General features: G+C 41.1%; 1 protein-coding gene across 1 annotated transcript in view; it reads left to right on the top strand.

The window, feature by feature from the left end:
• Nucleotides 1-24,709, top strand: part of LOC109912963 (adenosine deaminase domain-containing protein 1-like) — a 70,387-nt gene that overhangs the window by 24,694 nt on the left and 20,984 nt on the right. Inside the window, exons 4-6 of the mRNA XM_048618238.1 lie at nt 1,475-1,630; nt 14,458-14,523; nt 21,958-22,083. Coding sequence (XP_048474195.1) covers nt 1,475-1,630; nt 14,458-14,523; nt 21,958-22,083 — 348 coding nt within the window. The remainder of the gene's footprint in view (nt 1-1,474; nt 1,631-14,457; nt 14,524-21,957; nt 22,084-24,709) is intronic.

The following is a 24,709-nucleotide window of genomic DNA, read 5'->3' as shown; positions in this document are numbered from 1 at the left end:
ATGTACACACACACAGCCTTCCCTGGAATAGTTGACTGAGCTTCTTGCCATATCAAGATTTTACTCCACGTATCTTTTTCCACTCTTAAGTAGGACTAAGACTGATAAATGAAGTTGAAATACAGATTATGTAATGGTAGAACCGGCCTGGGGCTGGGAATCAAGCCTCCGGAAAGGTGTATGGGCCTTTTAAGAGCAGTTGTACTGCATCCGAATTAAATTACGGCTTAAGGGGTTCAATTCACTCCCCGTGCATACACATGCATGTTTCCCTTGTATTCAAAGGTGGGGAGTAATTATTTACTGCTTGTTCATAGCATGTGGACAACAGCGAAGCCAGTGTTTGTTACTAATTGCTAATTTTTACTTGAACTGTTGCAGTTCGTGTGATTTTGGCCCAGGCAAAGTGATCTTGGGGATGGAATTCCAGGACTATGAATAAGTTACCGTATAAGACTGTGATGTAGTTCTAAGGCTGGATGGTTTGTGACGCTGAGGGGAGCTTGCAGTTGGTAGTGCTCCCATGTACCCAGTGTCCTTGTTCCGTGAGTGATGAGTTTGGAAAGATCCTTTGAGTTGTTGCAGTGCATCATGTAATACACATCGCAATCACTGCTCTGGTAGTTATTTGTTTTTAAGATGGTATATACAGGACGTAGATCAACTGAGCTGCATTGTCTTGAATGTTGGAGCAACATTTAGCCAGACAAGTAGAAAGCATTTAATCGCTTGACATAAACCTTCTGGATGATGGACCGGCATTGCGAAGTCAGGAATTAAGAATTTAAAGTTCTGAAATAGAGTTCTCAGCCTCTGATCTGTTCTTTGTAACCAAAGTATTTATATATCTAGTCAAATTAAATTTCTGTCAGTGTTGAGCCCAGGTATTTGATGGGCGATTTGGTGATGCTAATGCTGTTGAATCCAAAGGGTAGTTCTCTATTTGGAAGTGGCCATTGACTACCATGTATAATACGTACCATTTATCTGCTGAAGCCCAGGCCTTGCTGCAAACCATTATGGATCTTCGAGATAGCAGTTGTAGCATTTAAAATGAACCTACTTAGTACAGTTATTGCAGGGAAACCATTATTACTGTAGTGAGAAAATCTAGAAATGGAAGAAAATAGATTTGGGTCATTTAAGAGAGAAGTTGGAAAACCCTTCACAAAGGGTAGCAGAAATCTGGAATACACTCTGCATTTAAAAACAATGGATGATGGGTCAATTGAATTTTTCAAGTGCCCAACACATTTTGATTGGGTAAGGATCACTGGCGATGTGGAGGAAAGACAGGAAAGTGGTATTGAGGTACAGATCACTTGTAAGTCTAACTGAATGGTGAAACATGCTCAAAGGGCTGAATGGCCTGCGTCTTTCCTATGCTTCTTGATTTGCCCATTTCAGGATGTGATGTTTGAAGATAGCTGCTTACTATATTATATCATGGTGAAAATCATATTTTGATTGCCAGAGGCTGCTGCCACTTCACGTTACTCTGTTCGTGCTATTGTTGATGGATTCGAGTTTAAAGAAGGAATGGGTTTCAGCAAAAAAGAGGCCAAGTATAATTCTGCAAAAATTACATTGAAACAACTGCGCCAACAGTTGCAGAAAATTGCACCCAAGGGTAAGGAATCTATATCTGTTGGATTAACTCAGTATTGTTTACAATGTAAAATATTGCACCTCTATTCTTTGTTCATATTTAGAGCATGCGCAATTGAAGTAAGGACAATTTTTAAAAAGTTCCAATAAGATGCAACTATCTCCCAGGTATCTATGCAACAAACTTTTTGTTCTGTTCAATTCAGCATCTAACTTAGAGAATTCTGCAGACAGGATTTATGCAGAGCATTTCTAACGATGAATGAAAGTTATGACATTGAACACTGAAAATGGAAACTTTGACCAGTGTCTTTATATCATTGTTGGATAATTTTAACTTTGAAAACTAAAATCTGTTATCAATGGAGGTTTCAATTTTACTTTTTAACTTGCTTCTCAAAACCTTTATTGGAACAGGAATAGTCTTCACAGATCTGTCATTTGATTCATGAATGGTGAGGACTTTTTCTCCTACCCACCCACCAAAGCCACAATTTTTTACAATTCCTCCTGTGCAAGGGCCCTCTCATAATTTCTGAACAATAAATTTCCTTTTGTGTTCAGCCATTTCTTTGCCATTTATCATTCATTGTGAATCAGCATTCTCTGTTTGTGAAATAAAAACAGTCAGTGTTGGAGACAATCAGCAAGGTCAGGATAAAAACACTTTAATGTTTCAGATTGATGATTCTTCAACAGAATTTCTGTTTTTCAGTCATTCCTTCAGTGGGAACAGTTTCTCCCAATTTGCTCTGTCCATCCCTCTCCTGACTTTGAACACTTCCCATTAAATCTTCTCTCAATCTTCTTGACTTGGATCTCAGCCTATCTAATAATTGACGTTCCTCACTCTCTCTTTAATGGCCTCACACATCCCAAACATGAGCCTTAGTCATTAAGTACACACCCCACTATTATGATGTCCCTCGCATTTAATTCTATTCCAGTCTTTCCTCATGCTTTACTAGAACAATCTGCCATGACTGGATACCTGCCAGAAGATTGGTGACCCTTGCACCTGTGCCATTTTTTAAAAACCTGTTGTGCACCCAGATCAGCACTGTCAGTCTGGAGCTGCACTGCTTGGTTTCTGACAGTTGTCCTGGACATTGCAGACCCATTTTGGGAGCAGAGACATGGTCCTGGAGGACAGTGTAGTGCAGAGAAAGGGCATCCTGATCCTCCAGCATACTAGCAGTGAAGAATGTGATAGCAGATCATGCCAGTCTGGCCCAGAGTTGCTAACCAGGTCACTGTCTTCCTGGATAACTGTGGAGGAACACAGCAGGCCAGGCAGCATCCAAGGAGCAGGAAAGTTGACGTTTCAGGTCGGGACCCTTCTTCAGAAACTGACCCAAAATTTTCCTGCTCCTCTGATGCTGCCTGGTCTGGGTGTTTCTTCAGCTCCACACTGAGTTATCTCTCACTCTAGCATCTGCAGTTCTTACTATCTCCAACTTCCTTGAGTCTGCCAGGCTAAGTATCACCATCTTCTCTCTGGTATCCCACTCTCACTCTATCTCTGCTACTTTGCCTATCTTCCACCAAGATACCAAGATGCCCTACCACTCTTGCCATTGACTGCAACATCTCCACAGACTCCTAACCACTCCAAGCCCTGACAACACTAGTTCTGAATACTCTGCGCCCTGCTACCTATTCACTCTTTCAGTACGTCTGCCCACCTGCCCCAAATATATGCCACCATTTTTATCTCCGGTGATACCTGCTACTTTGTCTTTGCTCGAATAGAGCAGGGAGAGTCCAGATGGGAGTGGTGGGCTGTCTAGCATTCAGCTACTCTTCTTAATATGGAGGGTAGCTTGACTCTCTGACCATCTAACCATGTCTAAGCCCCTGGGCTAATATGGAAGTTGTCCTTGACTTACTGTGCTGGTTTCCCTGATCAAAGGCTATCTCCCTTAACTTGACTGAGGACAGCTGAAACCATGACACACTTCCTGGCTTTGGTTCTGCATGGCAGGACAGAAGTAAAATGAGCCTAATATCTCCGGCTGAAGTGGCAAAGCAATGCAAGGCAGAATGCTGAGAGTATCCAAATAGGCTGAATCAGTGACCGGTGTGCCACCAAGCAGACAGCTTGGAAATGTAGCTTAGCCTACTCCTTGAGCTGGATGCATGTCCCTGAGTGCAGAGGTTACATGTAACCTCTATGTGCCTTAAAGCATTTTGGAGGCTGGCACACATCTGATGCCAATGTCTGTGGACATTGGGTGCATGTGGTAGGTGTTTATGGAGTGTGCTGTGAGATGTTGGTGTTTAGTGTCCTATATGGAGGTCTCTTGGAGCAAGTGACGAGCTGAAGTTCCTGCTCTGAAACAGAAAAACAGCAATTGCAAGTCTGACAGCATCAGCGAAGTTGACCTACACTGACTTCATATTGAGAATTTTCCACATCTAGCTAGTTCAGTACATTCGATAAGATAGGAACCTGAATATTAATTGAATTGGTATTTACTAAACAATTAACTGACACCTCATTGCTGTCTAGCAAGCATGGTAGTGGTGAGATACTTGTAATGTTGAGAGGTCTCGGCAGACTTTGTCTAATTCTGCACCAAATCTCATGTCACTTAGGCCCCTTAGTATAGGAAGAATTCAGGGCCAGCATCCTTCCTTTAAGAGGGAAGAGCAAGCTTGGCAAGTCCAGGGGTCTCTGGGCGTCAAGGGATATCAAGAGTTTGGTGAAAGAAGGAATCGTATGTCAGGTATAGCGCAGTAAAAACAGGTAGGCCCTTCAAAAGTTGAGTTGGAGCGCAAATCTGGACTCAACCAGTTGAAATCCAGAAGTATACGGATAACTAAGACAACCTTTGTCATCTCTACAAGTTTCAGAATGAAATAATAGAGTTTAAAGTGCCAGTAACAATAACTGCGTTGCAACAGGGATTAATGACTAAAGCAAGGTACTTCTAGTCCCAAATTATTTTAATTGGATAATAGTCTAACATTCAGAATATGAGTCCTAAATCTTCATATTCAAAATTCTTAACTTCCCCAATGTAGTTACCTAACTCATTGAATTAGGAGGCCATTCACTCTGCTCGGCCAACTTTTTCTGGAAGAGCTGTCTAATCAGTTTCTTTTCCTTGCTTTATCCTCAAATAATGCAATATGCAGGTTGCTTTAAAGTTACTGCTGAATCTGCATCAACCACCTTTTGAAATGAATTTCAGAAACTTATCTTCCGCACTGGTCCATTTTACGAATTTGTTAAATCTGTATCCTCTAGTTACTGACCTTTCTGTAAGTGGAAGGTTTTTTCACTTCTACTTTTTCAAAATAGAGAAGTTTTGACAGTGATAATTCTGTTTTCCCTAACTTTCTAAGCTCTGAGGAAAACGCACCTAGTTTATCTGGTCTCCCCTTGTAAATAAAGTCGGGCATCCCTGGCATGACTCTTGTAAATTGCCCTGCACCTTGTCTAAGGGGAAATCATGCCTGAAAAATTTATTAGGATTCTTTTGAAGAACTAACAAGTAGGATAGATAAAGGGGCACTACTAGATATAAGATCTGTATTTCCAATAAGCGTTTGATCGGAAAGTGCGCAAGCTACTTAATACTGTTGGGTTTCAATATTAGAATGGATAGAGGATTGTCTAACTAATCAAATAGAGAGTTGGGATAAAAAGGCCATTTTCAGGATGGTGTCCTGTAACCAGTAGAATACCATGGGGCAGTGTTGGGGCCACATAGATATTTAATGGTTTGAGGGAAGCAAATGTGCTATTGCCAAATTTGTGGATGATAGATGGTGGGGTGCAATTGGTGAGGATAACAGGTCAGTGGACAAAAACTTGTCAGTTGGAATATAATGTGTGAAAAATGTGAGATTACTCACTTTGTCAAGAAGAATAGAGGAATTGAATGTTATTTCAATAGAGAAAGTTGCAGCGCAGAGATTGGGGTCCTCTTGCATAAATCTCAAAAACTAGCATCCAAGTTTCAGGTAATTTAGAAAGCAAATAGAGCGTGACCAATTATTTTTATTGGAATGAAAAATTAAAAATAGGGAGGTCTTGCTAAAAATATACAAGGCGCTAGTCAGAGAATGCTGAGAATCCTGTGTAAACATCCTGCAGATGTTTTGAATCAAAGACAAAAGCAGAAATTGTTGGATAAGCTCAGCGGGTCTGACAGCATCTGTGGAGAGAAATCAGAGTTAACTCAGTTCTGAGGAAGGGACGCTCAACCTGAAACGTTAACTCTGATTTCATTTCTGGGAATCCTGTGAAAAGTTTTTGTCCTCTTAGAAAGATATACTGCCAATGGAGGCAGCCTAGAGAAGGTTCACTAGGTAATGGGGGAGATTTTCTTACGAGGAGAGGTTGAGTAGATTGGATCTATACTAAGTGGAGTTTAGAAGAATTAAAGGTGATGTTATTGAAACATACAAGATTCTTTAGGGGGCTTAAAAGTATAGCTATGCGATAGTTGTTTTCCCTTGTGGGAAAGTCTACCAGAGAGCATAATCTGAATAAGGGGCCACTCATTTGAGACTAAGATGAGGAGAATTTCTCCTGAGGGTATAGTGAATCTGTGGAATTCTTCACCTTAGAAGGCTGTAGAGTCTGGTGGTTAAGTATATTCAAGGCTGAGGTTGGTTGAATTTTTTTTTCTCCATCAGGAAGTGTATCAAGGGGTAAGGTAGTGAAGCAAAGTTGAGATTTCAGTTCCTGTTGCATGGCCAAATGGCTAATTTCTGCTCTAGCACCTTTATGGTCTTCTCCTTCCTAAAACTTGAAATGTGAGACTGAATTTTCAAGCAGATGGAGATAGCTCAGCCAGCAACTAAAATGATGCCAGATTCTAAGTTCTGTCCTAAACCTAGCCCCTTCCCCTCAGAGGAAGAAATAGGAATAGGGTGCACTTTATGCTTGCTATTTTACTGATTTTTGGTTTGATTTATTGTCACATGTACCTAAGCACAGAGAAAAACTTTGTTTACGAGCAGCACAGACAGATCATTGTAAGCAAGGACATACAGATCATAGTGTGAGAAAAGACTTGGACAGAGGCATACAGGTTACATCACACCGTGTGTGTGCTAGGTGAGATCAACATTAGCAAGATCAGCATTATTTGAAGTTAGACAGTCCGTTCATCAGTGTAATACAGTGCCGTAAGCCTGAGGTGGTGGTTGTAGAGTTAGAGCTACACATCTTATTTCATAACTTCTTAATTTCACAGTGGGAGGCCTGTTAGTTCAGATTGACGACTCCAGTAGCTGGCAATCAAAGTCTTTTTGAAGTGGGATTGTAGTTACAAATGCTTGTTTTTAATAAAGATTATTTCTTTTAGATATCTGTTGATGAGTTAGTTCTGTTAACCTCAGTATAGGTCCCAAGATGGATACTAGAGGAGTAAGGGCAATGGGTGAGGGACATGGGTAGGCACAAGTTGGCACTAAATTATCATTGGGCTATACAAGGTCATGGGAGTGGTTAGAAAGGAATTGGGTGGCATGGATAGGAATGGTGAGGGTTGACAAACTTGTTCTTTTTCATTTTCATAGTTGCAGCAAAGTGCCAGATCGCCAAGGCTAGCCTTTCCTACAGCCTATAACTGCACCTGGAAGTACTTATAACTTGGTGGTGGTGGGCACAACTCTGTGTAAAACTGTCTGACCAGTATGAGAATCTCTCAGCAACCCTTGTGAACAGGAATCACTGAACTGCTTTTCCAGTTTGTCCCTCCATCCATAAGCCATGTTATTTTTTTCTTCTTGTCTGTGTGTTTGTATGGGCAAGTTTGTGTTAATTAGCAGTGTTATGAGCTTTTAAGTTACCTGAGGGTTTACATATTGAATTGATAAGTTGCTGATTAGGCATCTGCAGAATTGTCCAATTCCAGAGCCTGAATTATCACTGCCAAAAACCCAGGAAAAGCACCCCAAGTTCCAAGGTGCAGATGTTACATTGTTACTAGCAGTGTTATGAGCTTACAGTTTCTGACTGTTTACTTGTTGCTAGAGTCTAATTACTTGCAATAAATAACAATTCTTGTTAAGTACAGAAACCTGATCCATGCTTCCTGTCAAACTGAGTACAAAAGACAGGCAAATTGAGGAATCTTTCTGTATTTGTAAAATCTTCAACTTTTTGTGACAACTCTGGGAATAATGGGCATGATTTCCAGCATGCTATCCTAGTAACAGTTTTTGGCAGTGATAATTCAGGCCCTGGAATTGGACAATTCTGCAGATGCCTAATCAGCAACTTATCAATTCAATATGTAAACCCTCAGGTAACTTAAAAGCTGAGTTTAATATATGCTGTGCAGTCTTAAATTGACAAAGATCATCTTATTCAGCAGTCTGCAGGTCAGAGGCTTGAGGCCAAAAGAGAAGGAACATACCTGAAGAAACAGTAATTAAAATAAAAGGGAATGTTAAACAGTGGATTATGGATCATATGATCTTAACCTAATTATTCTTCTCTGTTCCTGAGTGTCAATTAATCTGTGCTGTGACCAAGCTAGGAATATATAACTTTTCCAATCTAATAGCTTCAGGTCTTTGTCATTTGAAGGAGGAAAGTTTCAGTTTACACCCTGCTAAAACCTTCTCTAACTTACACAAAGCTTAGAGTAATACGAAGAGGCATTATCGGTACAATTCAGATTCTTTCTTACTGAACAAGGAAACAGAATTTTTTTTAAGATGAAGGCAACTCTTGGGTCAAATGTTTTATTGCTCTCCAACAGCATTCTTAAACTGAATTTTAGAAGCGTTTTCATTTCTTCTCTAATCTCCTGACACAAACATTGCCTGCTATTTATCGCCAAATATCTTTCACTGTAGAATTCTGTGATTAGTCACACATTTGAAACATTGGTTGAATAATAGTACTCTATTGCATTAATTATACTTATTTCACCACACAACATTGCTTGCATCCAGCATAAACAAGCAATGTTGTGTTCTAAATTGTTCACTTGTTCTGATGGTAGAATTACTTTTTGTTTTAAGGTTTATAAAATATGGATGTTCTCAAAACAAATTTCCAACACGTCTTTACTTGTTAACCTTTAGTGAGTCGCTTCACTTGTTTCCTCTGCAGTAACTACTGTGTTCTCTTTAATAATGATAAAAACAGTGATTGTCAAAGATCTGATGTAAATGCAGAAATCACTTCCTCAAAGTAAAACTAAGGAAGTGACTACCAAATGGACTACAGTTCAGTCAGCATCTGTGGAGTGAAAGAGCAAGCTATTGTTTTGGGTCAATAATCTAAGCAAACTGGGAATCAAACAATTAAGAACCATTGTAGTAAGCTGGAAAAAGGGTAAAAGTTGGAAGCTAGCGAATCAACAAACATCTGATTACATGGTGTGTTCATGAGCTGAGAAAGAGAAGGATATTACCTTTTATTTGAGATTGTTTGGTGTTTCCTCATTTTAGAGACAACATGGTCGTCTGTTTGCCATTCAAGTCCTTGTACTGCTGCCCAAGAAATTTCCATCTGAGTAATTTTTACAGTATTTTGTGACTGTTCTTGGTCTTGACTAGCTTGCTAAAAGGAAGAATAAAATTGACTGTTAAATCCCTTTTTAACACTGAAAAATAATGCCCTTGCCAAGTCTGAAAAATTGTTTTATGACAATGTGTAGTAACATAAATTTCACTTCTATAGAGAGTAATAGCTCAACAGTGCAACTAACAGTGGCATGTTGATATTGCTGCTATTTGGATAACACATAATTCAAGAAATTTTGGTAACATTTTATCCTAAAACAGACCAAATAATTCTTTGATTTGCAATGTTCATGGTAATATTTGCTTCTGTATATAACAAGAAAAATCCCAAATTTTTCTTTAAGTACACCAGGACTAAAAAGATGATAAAAGGAGGAGGGCCATTTAGGGACTAAAAAGGGATTTGTACATAGAAGAAAGAGACGTGACTGAGGTGTTAAATGAATACTTTGTATTGGGCAGATTTTGCCTAGGTCATGGTGACTTGGAAGAGACTCTGTTTACCAGAATGACTTCATTTTGAGGAGGAAGTATTGAATAAGCTAACAGTACTTAAAAGTTTATAAACCATGAGAATATTGGAGGAAATAAGAGTGGAAAATATAGGTGTACTGGCAATTATCTTTCAATATTCCCTGGATTTAAGGATGATGCTGGACCAATATAGAGAATTGAAAACATTCTGGTCATATTGGCAAAAGCTTGTTAAGATCATCCCAGCAATTACACACCAGTCAGTTCAATTTCAGTGGTGGGGAAATGTCTTAATTATGTGGGGTAAAATGAATAATCATATTGAAAAATGTTAATTGATTTGGAAGAGTCAGCATGGATTTGTTAGGGAAAATAGTGTCCAACTTGCTGGAATTCTCTGAAGACGTAAGAGGGTTGATGAAAGCCTGGGTCTTTGTGCTCATAGACTTCCAAAAGACACTCAATAACCAATGAACTTGAAGTTGTACTTCGTGGAATGATAGGAAAAAAAAAATAGCAGTGTGGATACTAAATTGACTGAAGGATAAGAAACCAGCAGTAATTGTTTATGGGCATTTTTCAAACTGTGACATTTGTAGTGGAGTTTGACAGTGTTGATATTGAGGCCCTTACTTTACCTAAATTATATAAATACTGTAATTGTGGTACGCAAGAAACAAAGTATAAAGCTCCAAGAAGACATTGGGCTGATTCTTACCAGAAATCAGCTAAGTGTTAATTTCACTGAGTTTCATGGAGGGTTTCTCTCTGCAAAGCCTAGTGAATTTTTTGCATTATCATCCCCAGCCCACCTCCAAAACAATATGGTACCCAGCTTGTCTGATGGCAGCTTGATTCTCCCATTCACTGTAGGCAAAAGTAATCATCACTACCAAACACCCCAGGATTCCATGCCCAGACACCATATTTAAGAGGCTTGTGTGCATCTGGTCAAGCAGTGGCAGTCTAAAGCTGCCCTCCACAGTTTGCAACATTTGCACTGGACATGGCAAGTAAGTAAAAGTTGGCACCTCACTTTACAGACCGGGACCTGGAGGTCCTGGTGAATGAGGTAGTGCAGACAACAGCTGTCGTCCTTGCTCAGGACTGGCGAAGGAGGCCACAACACCAGACCCTGCTTGCCTGGTCCACGGTTTCCACTTGAGTCAGTGTGGTCTCCCTTCTTGTATGGAGGAATGCCCAGCAAAGCCACAAGAAAATTAATGACTACTTTGCTACAACTGCTAAGTGCCACCATCTCTTTATTAGCTCACTCTCACTTTGCTAATGCACCCACCTCCCACCAAGGTTCATGCGCTACCACTCTAATTATTGTATACAACGCATTGCCTATATAACCTCCGCACCACCACCACCTCATTCACTTTTTTTTTCCCCCTCCCTGCACCAGCATGAAAACATATGTCAGCTGCTTTATCTCCTTCAATCTCCGAGTTTGTGGACTGTTTTCTCCTGGAACAAAATAGTAGGGCAGAAAGAGCCAAGACTGCTGGTGGTGTGCCCAACATTGGCCCCCTCACACTAGATGATCCTGACTATAAGCACTTCAAGCAGCAAAGTAACTATGCCCAAGCCCCTAGGCTGATATCAGATGACGCCTTTAAATACTGTGCTGGGACCCCATTTCTGACGGGTGTCTCCCTTTACTTGACTGAGGACTTCTCTCCTTTAGACTTTGAAACCAGGCTATTTGGTTGAAGCACTTAGTGTGTTTGGCATATGATGTACATGTGAGTTTAACACAGCCATACAGCAACATGCCCTTAACTGATCACCGCTGACTAACGTGATGAGCTACCTGGCTTTGTCTGCATTAAAAAGCAAGTTAAGAAAGAAGTGCTGTGAACCTAAGGAGAAAAGTGCAGAAAGGAAGGCAAAGCAGGAATGCTATAAACCACGAAGTGGGCACAAAGGAGTGAGCAAAGAGACCAAGCAAGGCACACAGCTCAGGGGCTTCTGCCATTTCCAACTCTAAAGTCTTTAGCCAAAGTACCATAGCAAACTTTCCCCATTGTGGCAGCTGCCCAAGTTTTCTTCCATTCCTCTGCACACAGTGCTGGACCTAAATATTGCTTCTCATTAAAGTTGAGTAGAAGTGCTGCTTGGAATTTGGCTGTGTAAGACCTTTTTTGTGTAGTTTCTTTGCTCTCATTCCTAACTGTTCCTGTTCATTCTCCTTGGTTAATACCTTCATTCCTCCAGCCATAATGGCAGGATCCACAGAACACCCATGACTGCAGAGAATATTTCAAAAGCCATTCAGCACTGTTTGTGCAAGGAGCTCTTAATTACTTCTCCTGTATGCCCTGCAGTTATACAGGAGCCAATCCATATTGCTAAGCAGAACACTTCTGGTGTAGTAAGGACAAATTGGATAAATTGGGTGTGGTGTCAAGAATTTCCAAGCCTACAAAAGTACTTTCTAGATAGGTGTATGATAATTCAAAAAATATTTCTACCACTGCAATCTAGATTGTACCTATGTCACAGTATGGTTTGCCTTTGAAAAACAATATCAATTGCAGAACAACAACAGTGTTACAATAACAAGAAAACAGTGGTCTGTAAAATAAGCACTTGGTGATCCCAGGAGAACAAACACATCAAATGTCCCTGTGATATAAACTATTAGAATATGTGCTGTCATTTGTCAAAATGATCTTGATCTAAACTGAGAATCTGTTGTTGTGAATGTTTGTTTGTCGGCCTTTCATCACACATTCTATGCATATTATCAGAATTTCATTTTAAGTGGTGATCAAAAATTTTGTTGTTGAGGAAAGCTCTCTGCATTGTCAAAAATGTGACAATTATGCATTTCATAATCATCTCATGAAATTAACAAATTGATTTAATGTTCAATGTGGTAACAGGGCTGGAAAAATAGTCTAATGGTTTGTTCTTGCCAATTTGACTTCTAATTTAAGGGTCAGATGGTTCTGACTGAGCAAAGTCTGTTTTACTTTTCAAAACAAAATGTTAATTGTTTACAGCATGGAAACAGGCCCTTCAATCCAACTTGACCATGCTGCCTGCTTCACCATCAAACTAGTCCCATTTGCCTGCGTTTGGTCCATATCTCTCCATACCTATCCCATCCATGTACCTGTCTGAGACAGAAGATGCCTACACGAACAACATCAGGAAGATGCTGCACGCCCCGACACACTCATCACACTGCCCTACATCAGGGACACATCGGAACTAACCACAAGACCCCTACGACAGTTGCTCACCTGAACTAAAGAGCCACTCCCCGCCATGGACAGGACCAATGTCATCTATAAGATCCCCTCCAGAGACTGAGAAACACTACATTGGGCAGACAGGAAGGAAACAAACAACAAGGGTACACGAACACTAACTGGCTACAAAAAGAAACGACCAATACTCACTCAGCTCAATCCACAAGGATAAGGAGAACAACCAAATCGACTGGGACAACACCAAAATCCTGGGACACGCTAAGCAGAGACAGGCACGGGAATTCCTAGAAGCGTGGCACTCCACGAAGAAAGCCATTAATAAACACGTAAAACTCGACCCCATATACACTCCACTATGAAGGAAAACCGGAAGTGAGGCGATCCAGCTTAATGGACTCCAGAGTTTTAAAAACCAGGCGGGAAAACACTGACGCTTCATCGGAGGCTGCACTGATGATGTTACTCAGCATGGTAACGAAACGTCTGCGGAACAACAAACCAGCTCAGCGAGCCAACCAACCTCAAAACCCACAACCCGAGCTACAAATCTACTCAAACCTCATAGTCACTACTACTTACTTTGTTTCATCAACGTATTTTAAAATTTGAATTCCATGTTAATTCCAGTGATTCCTATCCATGCTTGGCCCTAAATTTATTTTTAGCAAATACTAGGAATTCTCCATTGCATATATTGAGAGGCTCAGGTACTGCATGAATCTTTAGGGAGTCACAGACGTCCTTTCAAACAAATGATGTTACAGTGGTAAGGAGGTGTTTCTAAATCTGTGTAGGAGATTCCTTGGGGAGTTCCAGTCTCTAGAGACACTGGACTCTGCAAGCCAGAGACTAGATTGCAGGGCTTCAAACAGATCTGGGCTGCTTGGGTATTGTTTGAAATTTGGAATTCGTATTGGAATATACCTGTGATCTTATTTTAATCCTGCCTCTATAGAAAAGTTTCAAGTTGTTACTACTTGAAAGAAAAAGACAAAGATCCTATTGTGAGACCTTGCTCTATATAATTTGAGATATTTCCCTAAATTGGTTTAGTTTGCTCTTCTCTCCCTTTCTACCCTTTAGGGAATATTGAGAGGGGGCTGGATTAGCAGATTGATTGTTCAATGTTTGAACAGTGCTATGAACTCTCCTTTGTGACCAATAAGCCTAGAGTTGGACTTCACCCTGGAGCTTCTGGCTTAAAGCAAGGGTACTAGCTGTGAAGCCACAAAATTCCTGTAAAAGGTGATATATAAATGCAAGTTATTTTTGTCAATGGTACCTGAACACAGAAGAAATGAAAAAGGATATCTACCTTGTTTGTCCTCACTTTGCGCTCCTTTCAACTTTAATGACCCACCCTATGGTCCATGACTCATCTTTTGCCCCTTTTTTTTGTTTGTTTGAATGATGACCTCTGTCATACATGTTGATCATTCTGAAAGATTTGTCAAGTGTTGATTTAAAAAAGTGTCAGTGATTTTAAAAAACCTAATGCTGCTATTATTCATCTTTTCAATAATGGGCATTTTTATAATTTTTGCAGTGGAGCAGTGGCAAGTCTCTCTTGATCACCGTAAAATGCAACACAGCTCTTTCCCCACCTCCCAAAGTAATAGATTTGTTTGACCTTTTTTAAAATCAGCAGCTCCAGATGATACAAAGCCAACTGCAGGTGCCAGAGTAACTGGGAGAAAACCATACGTTCTGAGTGGTAAGAATATCTACAAACTTTGTTTTACCAAGGAAAGTCATTCACTATGCAAGATGGAGTGAAATTACCTGTTGCCCAACTTCAATAACTCAAATATAGTTCAGAAACCTTGGAACTGTATTTAAGCACGTTTGTTTCCTCCTACATAAGGTCCTATTTGAAATGGGAAGTAATCCCACTGTTGTCTTGATGTGTTCTTTTATTCATAGGATGTGGCTGGAATAACAATAATTGCCTAATCCTATTTGATGGTGATGAACCACTGCCTTGAACTACTGCCGTCCATGTGATATGGATACACCCACAGTGCTGCTTGGAAGAAGGTTCTCTGATTTTTGTCCCAGTGACAGTGAAGGGACAGCGATATACTTCCAAGTCAGGGCAGTGTGTGGCTTAGAAAGGAACATGAATGTGGTGGTGGTCTCCCACATCTGCCTTTCTCCTTGTAGGTGATACAGCTCATGTTTGGAAGGTACTGTTGAAGCAGCTTGAGTAACAACAGTACATCTGTGGATGCTATACATTGCTACTCCTGTGCTTCTGGTGGAGGGGGTGAATGTTGAAAGTGGATGGTGTACCAAGCAAGCAGCCTGCTTTGTTCCGGATGGTATTGAGCTTTGTGAGTGTTATAGGAGCTGTGCTTATCCAAGCACGTGGCGCTGAATGTTGCGCAATTATCAGTGGGCATTCCCATATGTATATGCCAGGTCTGGACCAAAATCAACTGGAAAGACAATTAGGCCAAGCAGCATCATAGGAGCAGAGAGGCTGACGTTTCGGGCCTAGACCCTTCATCAGAAAAGGGGGAGGGGAAGGGGGTTTTGAAATAAATAGGGAGAGAGTGGGAGGCAGATAGAAGAGGGATAGAGGAGAGGATAGGTGGAGAGGAAACAAACAACTGCACCTCCCAGTCGCGAACCATTTCAACTCCCCCTCCCATTCCTCAGACGACATGTCCATCCTGGGCCTCCTGCAGTGCCACAACGATGCCACCCGAAGGTTGCAGGAACAGCAACTCATATTCCGCATGGGAACCCTGCAGCCCAATGGTATCAATGTGGATTTCACAAGTTTCAAAATCTCCCCTCCCCCCACCGCATCCCAAAACCAGTCCAGCTCGTCCCTGCCTCCCTAACCTGTTCTTCCTCCCACCTATCCCCTCCTCCCACCTCAAGCCGCACCTCCATCTCCTACCGACCAACCTCATCCCGCCCCCTTGACCTGTCCGTCCTCCCTGGACTGACCTATCCCCTTCCTAACTCCCTACCTACACTCACCTTTCCTGGCCCCATCCCCGCCTCTTCGACCTGTTTGTTTCCTCTCCACCTATCCTCTCCTCTATCCCTCTTCTATCCGCCTCCCACTCTCTCCCTATTTATTTCAAAACCCCCTTCCCCTCCCCCTTTTCTGATGAAGGGTCTAGGCCCGAAACGTCAGCCTCTCTGCTCCTATGATGCTGCTTGGCCTGCTGTGTTCATCCAGCCCTGCACCTGGTTGTCTCGGATTCTCCAGCATCTGCAGTTCCTACTATCTCTGGAAAGACAATTAGGCAGGTTAGAAAGGGTATTTCTAGAATTCTGCCCAGCGGAGAGAACGTAATTTATTATCTATTATTGGTTAGGAAGCTTAAGATGGAGGAACCCCTAGGGAGCATAATATGATGGAGTTCATCCTGTAGTTTTGAGAGGATGAATCTAGAATCAGAATGTAACTGTATTACAGTTGATTAAAGGTAACTACAAATATATGGGAGAGCTGGTTAGAGTTGATTAGAAGGGGAGGCTAGCAGGAAAGACAGTGGAGTAGCAATTGCAGGAGTTTCTGGCAATAATTTGGGAGGCACAGAAGAAATTCATCCCAAGGAAGAAGAAACATACTAAGGTGAGGATGAGGCAACCATGACTGACCAGGGAAGTTGGGGACAGCATAAAAACAAAAAGAGAAAGCATATAATGTGGTGAAGATGATTGGGAAGCCTTTTAAAAACCAACAGAGGATAACTTAAAAAAAAAAAAAAAGCAATAAGGGGGGAGCAGATGAAATATGAGGGGAAGATAGCTAGTAATATAAAAGATGATTGCCAGAGTTTTTTTTAGATATATGAAAGGTACGAGAAAGGCAAGACATTTGGACTGCTGGAAAATGAGGCTGGAGAAGTAGTAATGGGGAACGAAGAAATGTTGGATGAACTGAATAGGAACTTTGCATCAGTTTCTCAGTGGAAGACACCAGTAGCATACCAGAACTTCCTGTCCCCTGACTCTGTTGGTTGAGCAAAAACCAAAAGAACTGCAGATGCTGTAAATCAGGAACAAAAACAAAATTGCTGGAAAAGCTCAACAGGTCTGGCAGCAACTGTGGAGGAGTAAACAGTTAACGTTTTGGATCTGTTCTGAGGAAGGGTCACCGGACCCGAAACGTTAACTCTGTTTTCTCCTCCACAGATGCTGCCAGATCTGTTGGTTGAGTGTAGTGTCCATCACTAAGGAGAAGCTGAAAGGCCTAAAGATGGATAATTCACCCGGACCAGATTGAATACACCCTAGAGATCTAAAGGAGATAGCTGAGGAGATTGTGGAGGCATTGATGGTGATCTTCCAGGAACCATTTGGAGTCAGGGAGGGTCCCAGAGGACTGGAAAATGACTAATTTAACACCCTGTTTAAGAAGAGAGGGAGGCAGAAGACTGGAAAATATAGACTGGTTAGCCTGTCCTCAGTCGTTGGTAACATTTGAGTCCATTTATTAAGGATGAGATTGCAGAGTGCTTGGAAGTGCATAATAAAATAGGGCTGAGTCCGCACAGCTTCGTCAAGGGGAGATTATGCCTGACAAACCTGTTGGAATCCTTTTTGAGGAAGTAACGAGCAAGCTAGACAATGATTTGTTTGGATTTCTGGAAGGCCTTTGACAAAATGTTGAACAGGAGGTTGCTAAATAAGAGCACATGATGTTAGTGGCAAGGTACTGGCATGGATAGAGTATTGGCTGACTGGAAGAAGGGAGAAAGTGGGGATAAAGGGGTCTTTTTCAGGATGGCAGCCAGTGAAGTCTGGAGTTTCACAGGGGTCAGTGTTGAGGCCACAACTATTCATGTTATGCGTTCACAATTTTGATGGAACTGAGTTTGCAGATGACAAAAATAGGGTGGAGGGGCAGGTAGTGTTGAGGAAATGGAAGGGCTGCAGTAGGACTTGGACAGGCTGGAGAGTGGGCAAAGAAGTGGCCAATGGAATACGATGTGGAAAAAGTGGTGAGGCTTTGCACTTTAGTAGGAAGGATAGAAGCATAGACTATTTTCTAAACAAGGAAAGTCTATTCAGAAATCTGAAAACACAAAGGGACTTGGGAGTCACAGTTCAGGATTCTCTTAAGGTTAACATGCAGGTTCAATTGGCAGTTAGGAAGACAAATACAATGCTCATTTCAAGGGAGCTTAGACATAAGAGCAGCAGGGATGTACTGCTGAGGCTGTGTAAGATTCTGGTCAGACTGCATTTGGAATGATGAGCAATTTTGAGCCCCTATGTCTAAGGAAGGAGGCGCTGCTGTTGGAGGGGATCCAGAGGAAGTTTACAAGAATGATCCCAGGGATGAAGAGCTTGTCCTATGACTGAGTTTTTACTTGATGGAGGTTAGAAGAATGATGGGGGTGGGAGGTGGGTAGATTCTGACTGAAACTTACAGAATACTGAGACCTGGATAGAGTGGATGTGGAAAAGGTGTTTCCACTTGTATGAGATACTGGATGAAGAGATGACCCTTTAGAACTTAGATGAGGAGGAATCTCTTCAACTAGAAGGTGGTTAATTTATGGAATTCATTGTTGCAAAAGGTTCTAGAGGCCAAGTCATACAGTGTATTTAAGACAGTTAGGTTCTTGATTTATAGCATGCAAAACCATACTTTTCATTATCTTGGTACGTGTGACAAAAAAAAATCAATCAATTACTCCAGGTTTACAGGGAGGAGAATGGGTTTGACAAACATACCAGCCATGATCGAATGGTGGAGCAGACTTGATAGGCTGAATAGCCTAATTCTATATCTTATGGGATATTTGTGCCACCTGTTCCTTTAGTCAGTAGTTTAACTGTCCACCATCATTCATGACTGGAGCATCGGAGGTTGAGGGGTGGCCTGATGGATGTATATAAAATTGAGAGGCATGGAGAGGGTAGATTCAGTTTCATAATAGGAATTTGTAGAATTCCAATTGAGTTACAAGCCTGAATGGTGTGTGACTATATATTGCTGTTTTTTTTTCTCCCCACTGTTGTTCTTTTATTGTCGCTAGGTGAAAGTCTTGGAACTGCATGCTGAATAGTGCTATAGGTGTATCTATGTCACATGGACTGCAGTGGTTTAAGAAGACACCTCACCACAACTTTCTCAGGCAACTAGGTGTTGGCAATCTATTCTGTTTACCACTGATGCTCTCATCCCATTAAAGACTAAGAAATGAAATGCCATCCAATTGCAGTCAATTAAGTATCACAACCATCAATAGGATAATGACTAGTTTTTTCATCTTTTCATAAATGTTGGAAAGGATATTCCAGATACTACTTGTGTTCTTCTTAGAAGTTGCATCTTGGGTTTTTTGCTTTGCCTCCTCCTTTATAGCCTTTGACTTAGAGCCATACAGCATGGAAACAAACCCTTCAGTCCAACTTGTTCATGCTGACCAGGTTTCCCAAACTAGTCCCATTTCCGTGTGTTTGGCCCACATCCCTCTCAATCTTTCCTATTCACATACCCTGTCCAAGTCTTTTAAATGTTGTAACTGTACCTGCATCTACCACTTCCTCTGGCTGTTCATTCCATATGCGCACCATTCTCTGTGTGGAAAAAGTTGCCCCTTAGCTCCCTTTTCAATCTTTTCCCCCTCACCTTAAAACTATGCCTTCTTGTTTTGAATTCCTTTACCTTGGGGAAAAGACCTTGGCTGTTCATCTTATCTATGCCCCTCATTATTTTATAAACCTCTATAAGGTGACCTTCTCAAACTCCTACACTCTGCGGGGGGAAAAAATGTCCCAGCAACTTTTTTGCACCCTTTCCAATTTAATAATACCCTTCCTTTATCAGGGCGACCAGAACTATATGCAGTATTCCAAAGTTGGCCTCCATGTCCTGTACAGCTGCAATATTATGTCCCAACTTTTATACTCAATGTTCTGACCAATGAAGGCAAGCATGCCAAACACCAACACCACCACCCTGCTTACCTGTGACATCACTTTCAAGGAACTATGTACCTGAACTCCTAGATCTTTCTGTTTGACAGCACTCCCCACGGCCTTACCATTAACTGTAAGTCGTGCCCAATCCTCCTATTCCTACTCTCCCTAGCACGTGTCACTAGAAATAATCTGGAAATTACTACAATTGAGATCCTACTTTTTAACCTCCTGCCTAACTTCCTATATTCAGTCTGCAGGACCTCATCCATTTACCTGTGTCATAGAGATGTACAGCACGGAAACAGACCTTTCGGTCTAACACGTCCATGCTGACCAGATATCGTAACTTAATCTAGTCCCATTCCCCTATCCCTCTAAACCCTTCCTATTCATGTACCCATCCTTTTAAATGTTGTAATTGTAACGGCCTCCACCACTTCCTCTGGCAGTTCATTCCATACATGCACCATTGTCTGTATGAAAAGATTGCCCCTTAGATCCCTTTTTAAATCTTTCCCCTGTCACCTTAACTATGCCTTCTAGTTCTAGACTCCTGTACCCTGGGGAAAAGACCTTGATTGCTCACCCTATCCGTGCCCCTCGTGGTTTTATAAACCTTTCTAAGGTCACCCCTCAGCCTCTGACGCTCCAGGGGAAAATTGCCCCAGCCTATTCAGCCTCTTCCCTATTGCTCAAACCTTCCAACCCTGGCAACATCCTTGTAGATCTTTTCTGAACCCTTTCAAATTTCACAGCATCTTTCCTATAGAAAGGAGACCAGAATTGAACACAGTATTCCAAAAGTGGCCTAACCAATGTACAGTACAGCTGTAACGTGACTTCCCAACTCCTATACTCTGTGCACTGACCAATAAGGGCAAGCGTACCAAACACCACCTTCACTATCCTGTCTACCATAGCTCCACTTCCAAGGAATTATGAACTTGCACCCCAAGGTCTCCTTCTTTTGTTCAGCAGCACTCCAAAAGACCTTACCATCAAATGTGTAAGTCCCTCCCTGATTTGCCTTACCAAAATGCAGCACTTCACATTTGTCTCATTAAACTCCATCTGATCAAGATCTCATTGTACACATTGGTACCAATGATCTCGGTCTGCTCCCGCTCTGCTTTGAGTGGTTGCAGCAAATTTTCAGATGTCCTTGACCCTGGCACCAGGGAGGCAAGGCACCATCCTGAAGTCTTGCTCTTGACTGCAGAATTGCCTGTCTGTGTCCTTACTGGAGCGACCCCTAAAGCAATTGCTTGTTTGAATTTTGACAAACTCTGCTTAACAGAAGGCCCAGCTATGGTGCCCAAGACCTGGTTGCCACTATTCTATCCAAGAGGCTATCTGCCATAACTATATCCAAAACGGTTTTATCCATTTTGAGAGACGGATAGCCAAAGGAGCCTCCTGCACTACCTTCCTCTCCTGACAATCATCTGTACCTGTGGTGTGACCACCTTTCTGAAGCTACTATGCATCACATTCTGCCTCCTGTATGTTCCTCAGTGACTCCAACTACCTCTCTCCAGCCGATCTAAATGGTCTGTTATGAGCCACTGCCAAACATGCTTCCGGCAGACATCGTCTCTAGGGACAGTCAAAAGTTCCCTGACGGCGCACATCCAACAGGAGGACCATACCACACCACTAATTGCCATAATTGCCCCTTTAAACAATTAGCAAATGTAGACTTGCCTAAACCACCCAGACTTGGCTCAAACCCCAGTGTTTGCACACTCTTGCTGCTCAGTGTGCAGGGAGAACCTAATGCATATCTTTTATATTGTAAGGCCTGCAAAAAGCAACCAAGTACAATCTTTTTTTTTTTAAAAGAAAGCTACCCTTCCCTTATCCATAATTATTTGACATAAAACATTTTCAATAGTATGATAGTTCTGTAGCAAGTGTCAGCTTAGATTACGTATTCAAGTCTCTGGAATATGTTTGAATCATCAAACCTCTGACTCAGGCGAGTGTAGTACTCCCATTATACTGAATGTAGTGCAAGTGAAAAATCAGAAGCACATTGGTTTGCTCCTGATTAGACCACTTACTAAGTGGCAGTCCTGTTAGAGGGAGCTAGAAATCTGTCCACTTTCAGGACTAGTAGTAATGTAGTAAATAAAGGAGGGGCTTTTGTGAGAGTTAAAGTTTTAATGAAATAGAACATGACTTATTTTTATGTCTTAAACGACTTACTTTTTGAATCTAATTGAGTGCACTTCATGATTTATTACAGAAAATCTAATCATTCACCCCATCCGTTGTGCAGCAGTTAGCAATTGCGTATTGAATATGCTCTTGGAATCTCTTCCTAAGTACAAAGGATGCAGAGGGAGCCTTGCTGCTTTCATAGTGGAGAAAGGTAAGTTAACCCTCCTTTGTTTGACACTTAATTGTGGTGTGAATGGATAAAACTTGGTTTTTCCCCTTGTTTTTCCCCCCCTTTTCTTAACAAAAAAAGTAATTTTATCTTTAAATTTAATGTGTACTGTGGAGAGTAAAAAGGTGACAAAAGAGAATGTTCCTGCTTACACTAAGCAAAGGTATCAGCCTCAGTTGTGACACAGAAGAATTCAGTTGTCCCCGCCCTGTGATACCCAAATCATTCATAGGTGATTGCATTGGTAGCCAGTGATCATGGACATTGAGGTCTTCACAGTGAACACAAATTGTATCTGTGTTTTATGCTTGGTTAAGTTGATGTGCAGAACACACAGGCCATTCATTCAACCGGTTCACATTCCATGAGTCTTCCTTAGTATGCTGTTTCTAACCTATCAAAATAAACTTCTGTTCCTTTTCTCCCTCATACTCACCTAACTCCTCAAAGCAATCAACAGTGATTGCTGACAATGTCTTGTATTTGAAATTCCCATGTACATTCAGAACTTGAATGCCAAAGCCTTTTAAATCATGGCGGTTTGTACTGAAAGATTTAGAAATAAATCAGATATTTATTTCACTTTTTTTGTGGTGTTACTTTATTGCTCTAAAGTAATGTAAAGGCTGGTCTCATCCAGATAGAACCTTTTCTAATGGGTTAACAAACATGTAACAAGTGCATTTAGATGGAAAAGTAATGCTGAAGAATTAACTGACCAGTGGAGACACCAGATTGAAAGATTACATAAGCTGATGGCTTGGCCATTTTCCTTTTGGACAAAACAACTTTCTGCCCTGATGTGAACTGTTGTGCTCATTGAATATCTTTGAGTCCTCAGTTACACTGCCCAATTAGGGTAGGTGTATTATGCATTTGATAAAAATTTAGATTGGTATGAAACACTCTTACTTTAAGTAGTTTTAGGAAAGTAATGGACTTAATCCAGTGACTCAGTAAAATTCTGGGGACCCAGGTTCAAATCCCGCCATGGGAAATGGTTGAATTTGAATTGTTTTTTTAAAAAATCTGGAATAAAGAGTCAAATGATTGTCGATTGTCTGAAAAACTCATCTGGTTCACTAATATCCTTTTAGGGAAGAAAACTGCCATCCTGCCTGGTCTGGCTGGCACGTGACTCCATACCCACAGCAATGTGGTTGGCCCTTGACTGCCCTCTGGGCAAATAGGGATGGGCAATAAATGCTGGGCTAGCCAGTGACATCCACATCCCGTGAATATACCTTAAGGTTTTTTTTTTTTGTTTTAAATTCAGAATTAAAATAGTCACTGGATAGCTGAGTATTGTTGCAAAAAAAAATTCTGTCTACGTTTTTTCCTTTGCACTCACCAGGACAGAATTATAAAAATATCACGTTTCAAAGTTTTTTTAACAACGTGAGAATTGTGCTGATCGGTTAATACATGGATTGTGGTCAAGGTATTATCATAGGGAACGCTCCTGGAACGCATTCCTCACCCTCACTCCCACCCCCAAACATCAGTTGCAAAGGCACAGTGCCTGGACATTTCGGAGAATTCCCAAACAGAGTCGACCTGTCTAGTTTGAACTTAAAACAAAAAACTTCAGTGTAACTACTGTTGCATTCTCTATGGTAGCACTTTCACTAGTTGGGGGCCACTTGCAAACCAAAAAGCACCCTTATCATTCAGCATAAATTGTTGTTCCCTTTGAAATTTGGCACTCTTATATTTCTGCCCTGATGAGTGCTGAATGAAAAGCTTTAAAATGTGACTTTCTACATCAATGTTCAGAATTGAATTCAAGTCCAAGACTTGGTTGCAATTCAGTGGTGTTTCAATACCTGCTGGCATTCTACATATTGTGTCCTTTTGTTGAATATGTACAAAAAGCAGTGGCTAAAACCTTATCAACCCTGAATTGTTTGGTGTAGAACTGGTGTAGGAGTTATCCTTCTGCACAACTACACAACTGGTAATCGCTTTCTGGAAGTTGATTACAGTATAACTATTGACCATTAGACAGCAGCAGTTCTTTTTCAACCTCTTCCTTGTAGCTAATGTATAGTATTTGTGAAAGGACTTTGGCTTCCAAAATGGCCAAATTAACAGGCTATTTCTGTAGTATCCTGAATAAATGTCATTCAAATTGTTAAATACATAGTAAAATGTGGTTTTGATGCATGAATGTTGTATTCTAATTTGATTGCTATATTGTGTATCCAGTTTTGGTTTTAAATTGTAACTTTAAATTGTAAAAGCTTCTTGGCTTGTTTCCTGATATGGATGTAAAATATTTCTGAAATTCTTCTACTAATTCAGGAGGAAATCTTGTTTTTAATAATCACTTACAACTGGACATTTCAGTTCTTTTTAACTTGTTTAAGGAACTGATTTTTATGTTCCTGTCCCCTTCTTTCTCAAGGGAGGTAGAATCAGCCCAAATATTAACAGTATCTTGGAAAATAAAGCAATTGTCTTTTTCGCATTAAATTTGATAAGGTTCAGGAAAAGTTCTTCTTAAATTCTGTTTAGATCTAAATTGCTCTTGTGATTTCCACCACCACCACCCACCTGCTCCTCCTCACTCCCCCCCCCCCCCCCCCCCCCCCCCCCCCCCCCCCCC

The sequence above is a fragment of the Rhincodon typus genome, chromosome 39, assembly GCF_021869965.1.
Source record: "Rhincodon typus isolate 14 chromosome 39, sRhiTyp1.1, whole genome shotgun sequence".
Classification (NCBI taxonomy): domain Eukaryota; kingdom Metazoa; phylum Chordata; class Chondrichthyes; order Orectolobiformes; family Rhincodontidae; genus Rhincodon; species Rhincodon typus.
This window is presented reverse-complemented; position numbering and strand designations above follow the sequence as displayed.